The 4876-nt window shown below is 48.9% G+C and overlaps 1 protein-coding gene across 2 annotated transcripts in view; it reads left to right on the plus strand.

Annotated features, from left to right (window-relative positions):
• Nucleotides 1-292: 292 nt before the first annotated feature.
• Nucleotides 293-4876, plus strand: part of CHD3 (chromodomain helicase DNA binding protein 3) — a 33242-nt gene continuing 28658 nt past the window's right edge. The window contains exons 1-3 of one of the 2 annotated variants that reach the window (XM_083377654.1): nucleotides 293-894; nucleotides 3463-3587; nucleotides 3876-4107. In XM_083377654.1, the coding sequence (XP_083233780.1) occupies nucleotides 777-894; nucleotides 3463-3587; nucleotides 3876-4107 (475 nt within the window). In that variant the 5' untranslated portion in view covers nucleotides 293-776. The remainder of the gene's footprint in view (nucleotides 895-3462; nucleotides 3588-3875; nucleotides 4108-4876) is intronic. The other variant, XM_083377653.1, reaches the window with a different exon arrangement.

Genomic DNA, 4876 nt, shown 5'->3' on the forward strand with positions numbered 1-4876 from the left:
GAAATTGGACAACCATTGGTTTGAAATGGCAGAGAGTCACCTGCTTGAGCAGGGGGTTGGACTAGAAGACCTCTGAGGGCCCTCCCAACGCTGTTATTCTATTGTTGCACGTTTTCTCGAAAACTGGCCACCTCTTATGGAGTCACAGCTAGAGAATTTTTTTTAAAAAAAAGCTTTTTGAAAGACGAGACACGGGTAGCCATCAACTTAACAAGCACAATTGGGACCAGGATGTCTTGTTACTAAGCGAGACAGCTGTTAAGCGAGTCGCCCAATTTTACGGTCTTCTTTTTTTTTTTGCTATCGTTAAGTGAATTGTGTGGTTGTTAAGCGAATCCCGTGGCTGTTACGCCAGCCCAGCTTCCCACGCCGAGTTTGCTCGCTGTCAGAAGCTGGTTGGGAAATGGGTGGCAAATGGGGATCGCGTGACCCAGGTTGCCACGAATGTCAGTAAATTAAAAGTCAGTTGCCAAACCTCTGAATTTTGATCACATGTCCACGGGGGGGGGGGGGGAAGCTGCCCGCATCGGTTGCAAGTGTGAAAAATGGTCGTAAGTCACTTTATTTTCTGGCTCTGATGTAAGTTTGAACCGTCGGCAAACGAGTTTTTTTGGGTTTTTTTTGTAAACTGAGGCCTAATTGTACTTTCATTTTTCTTGAGACGCAAAGGGGGGGGTCACGTTCTCACGACCGGGTGGGGGTCGTTCAACATGCCTTCTGACTGAGTCTCGCTATCTGTGTGTGTGTGTCTGTGTGTGTGTGTGTGTCTTTTCCAGATGACCAAAATGCTGGACCTGCTCGAGGATTTCCTGGATTACGAGGGCTACAAGTATGAACGGATAGACGGCGGCATTACCGGCGCCTTGCGGCAAGAAGCCATCGACCGGTTTAACGGTGAGTACGGAGGCCGCTCGAGGTGGACCGTATGGAGTCAGGACGATGGGTTTTCTCTCTCTTTTTTAGACCTGGTTTGCTGCAGCAAGCAAGCAGTGGCCAGCCAGAATTTTCTGACAGCGTTCCAAATATTGTCCCAGGAGGCACCTGGACTTCCTTGTTAGGCATCGTCATACGCCACCCGGTATCAAGGATGCAGCTGTAGAGGTGGTCAACAATAGTATGAAGTATCTGGGGGGGGGGCGCAGATAACTCACAATTTGACTTGGTCTCTCCACACGTCACCCTTAGTGAAGCGTGCAAACCGGCGCCTGAATTTCTTGCGTCGGATGAGGGGAGCACGTCTTTCTCCTCCCATCCTGGCCACTTTTTAACCGAGCCACGGTTGAAAGCGTTTTAACAAACCGCATCACTGTCTGGTTTGCCGGCGGCAGGGCCTCGGATAGAAGGTCCACCCGGAGAGTTGCAGACGACACCAAGCTGGCAGGAATAGCAAACCCTCCAGGAGATAGGCTCAAGATACGGGAGGATCTGGACAGACTTGAACCCAGGGCCCTATCTAACAAAATGAAATTCAGCGGTGAAAAAAGTAAGGTTCTCCATTTAGGCAAGAGAAACCAAATGGACAGGGATGGGATAGGTGGTATCTGGCTAAGTAGTAGCAACTGTGAGAGGGATCTTGAAGTCCTAGTGGACGATCACTTAAATAGGAGCCAGCTGTGTGCTGCAGCTGCCAGAAAAGCCAACACAGTTCTAGGCTGCATTAACAGAGGGATAGAATAAAGATCAGGTGAAGTATTAATACCACTTTACAACGCCTTGGTAAGGCCACACTTGGAACACTGCATCCTTTGGTCACCATGATGTAAAAAAGATGTTGAGACTCTAGAAAGAGTGCAGAAAAGAGCAACAAAGAGGATCAGGGGACTGGAGGCTCAAACATACGAGGAACGGTGGCTGGAATTGGGTAGGTCTAGTTTAAGGAAGAGAAGGATGAGGGGTGACATGATAGCAGTCTTCCAACATCTCAGGGGCTGCCCCAAAGAAAAGGGAGTCAAGCTATTCTCCAAGGCACCTTGAAGGCAGGACAAGAAGCAACGGATGGAAACTCGTCAAGGAGAGAAGCAACCTGGAACTAAGGAGAAACTTCCTGACAGTCAGAACAATTAACCAGTGGAACTACCTGCCTCCAGAAGCTGTTAATGCTCCAACACTGGACGTTTTTAAGAAGAGACTGGACAGCCATTTGCCTGAAATGGTCTAGGGTTTCCTGCCTGGGTAGGGGGTTGGACTAGATGACCTCCAAGGTCCCTTCCAACTTTATATTATTATTATTATTATTATTATTATTATTATTATTATTATTATTATTATTATTATTATTATTATTATTATTGTAAGGAGAGCTGAGAATATCATAGGAAGCTCACTTCCTGGTATTCAGGACGCTGTTTATAAGCATTGCTATGTGCTTAGAGCTCAAACCGTTGTTAGAGACCCACACACAAACACCCACTTTACGGTCTGTTCCTGTTGCTCCCCTCCGGGAGGAGGTTTCAAAGTATTTATAGCGGGACTGCCCAATTCTGTAATAGCTTTGCTGCCTACGCCATCTGTCTGGTAAACTCGCAAAATTCCTTTTTCTCACCATGCACATGTATGCATAAGCCAAACTAGACGGTGTTGTTTCTCTGTGTCCTATAATATACGTGGGTATATGTGTAATTCTGCATTCATTTATTTTTCTCATATTTATGTGGTGTCTATTGGAGGTGGTGACTCCTTTGAGAGCTGAATGCAACGAGGTTTCATTTTGACGTATGCCGATTAGTGTACATTCAAAGTGACAAAGTCATTCTTCTATTCTGTTTCTTTGAAGACGTTTCACTTCTCATCCCAGAAGATTCTTTGGCTCTGACCGGAGGGTGGGAAAATGGAAGGATTTATACTCCTTGCAGACAGCTGGTCATTTGCCTTCTTTTAGAGAGACCTTGAGGCCACTTGGAGGTTTACCTGTGTCCTCAGTTGTCCCAAAGGCGCTTTTTCCAGGAGGCAACTGGACTTCCTTTGTTTTCCTTTGAAGAGGTTTCGCTTCTCATCCCGGAAGCTTCCTCAGGTTCTGAGTGAATGGTGGGGAGTGGAAGGATTTATACTCCTTGCAGACAGCTGGTCATTTGCATTTTTTTAGAGAGCTCTTGAGGCCACTTGGAGGTTTACCTGTGTCCTCAGGGTTACCTGAGCGGTGCAAATGGGTGTGGAGCCTTCTTGGCTGCCGTATGTTTTTCTGCCCTGGGTCCCTTCCTTGTTGGGGATGAGTCCGTGTAGTCTGCAACTCAAGCCGAAGCCCAGATGGTTCCTGTAGTTTGCCGTGTTTTCTGGAAATCCGTTCACACTCCGGCACCCTTCGAAGGGTGTCCATCCCAAAGCGCAGAGCTAAATGTCCGTGGAGATTCTCAGTCGTACAGCTCATGGACGCGCGTCTTCATTCCGAATATCGACCATTTCATCTTTAAAAAATTTTTTTCCTCCTCTCCGTCACTCACCCAACCGTTCCTTTTTTTTTCCCAGCTCCCGGAGCCCAGCAGTTCTGCTTCCTGCTCTCGACGCGAGCGGGTGGCCTGGGCATCAATTTGGCCACAGCCGACACCGTGATCATCTTCGATTCCGACTGGAATCCCCACAACGATATCCAGGCAAGTCTCCCTCTCTGTTACAAAGAGCCCGCAGGCCTGAGGGAGATCCTTGGCCGATCAGCTCAGAGCTTTTTCCCTCAGGATCCTTCACTCTCTCGTCCCAACCCGCCTCACCAGGTGGGGGAGAAAAGAGGAGATGGAAGGAAGCATAGAGGTGTTTGCCATCTTGAGTTCTTTACAAACAACGAGAAAGGAAAGTATAAAACAAATCAAAGACAGACGTAAATGAATTATTTTGAGTCGCCTTCCTCTCTCGTCTCTCTCCCCCCCCCCCCGCCCCACTTTTAGGCCTTCAGCAGGGCTCACCGTATCGGCCAGGCGAACAAAGTCATGATCTACCGCTTTGTCACCCGGGCTTCGGTGGAGGAACGGATCACCCAGGTGGCCAAGCGCAAGATGATGCTGACTCACCTGGTCGTCCGTCCCGGGCTGGGCTCCAAGTCGGGGAGCATGTCCAAACAGGAGCTGGACGACATCCTCAAATTTGGCACGGAGGAGCTCTTCAAGGACGAAAACGAGGGTGAGAGGACCACGAGGGGGTTACTGTGTAACGGGGAGAGCCCCTTGGGAGATGTAATGGCAGTAGTCCAACCTCCTTGGCCTGATGGAAACCTTGAGAGAGTAAACGGTCCGGAAGAGCCTTGAAGACCGACAGTCCTCGACTCACGATCGTTCGGAGCTACAACGGCGTTAAAAAAAGGGGGCTTGTGACCGGGTTTTGTTTTTTTTTTTGCCCTGGCGGCATTCCCCGCGGTCACGTGGTCAAAATTTGAATGCTTGGCAACTGGCATGTACTTATGACAGTTGCGGTGTCCTGGGGGGTGGGGTGGTGTCACCTGATCCCCTTTTGTGAACTTCTGACAAGCAAAGTCAACGGGAGAAGCTGGTTTCAGTCAACAGTTGTGTTATTCCAGGGGCCTTCAAATTTGGCCCTTTGATGACTTGTGGACTTCAACTCCCAGAATTCCTCAGCCAGGGACTGCCTGGCTGAGGAATTCTAGGAATTGAAGTCCACAAGTCATCAAAGGGTCATAGTTCCCTCACGCTGGCTGAGGAATTCTGGGAGTTGAAGTCCACGAGTCATCAAAGGGTCATAGTTCCCTCATGCTGGCTGAGGAATTCTGGGAGTTGAAGTCCACGAGTCATCAAAGGGTCATAGTTCCCTCACGCTGGCTGAGGAATTCTGGGAGTTGAAGTCCACAAGTGATCAAAGGGTCATAGTTCCCTCATGCTGGCTGAGGAATTCTGGGAGTTGAAGTCCACGAGTCATCAAAGGGTCATAGTTCCCT

Source organism: Vipera ursinii, assembly GCF_947247035.1.
Source record: "Vipera ursinii genome assembly, chromosome: Z".
NCBI classification, from domain to species: domain Eukaryota; kingdom Metazoa; phylum Chordata; class Lepidosauria; order Squamata; family Viperidae; genus Vipera; species Vipera ursinii.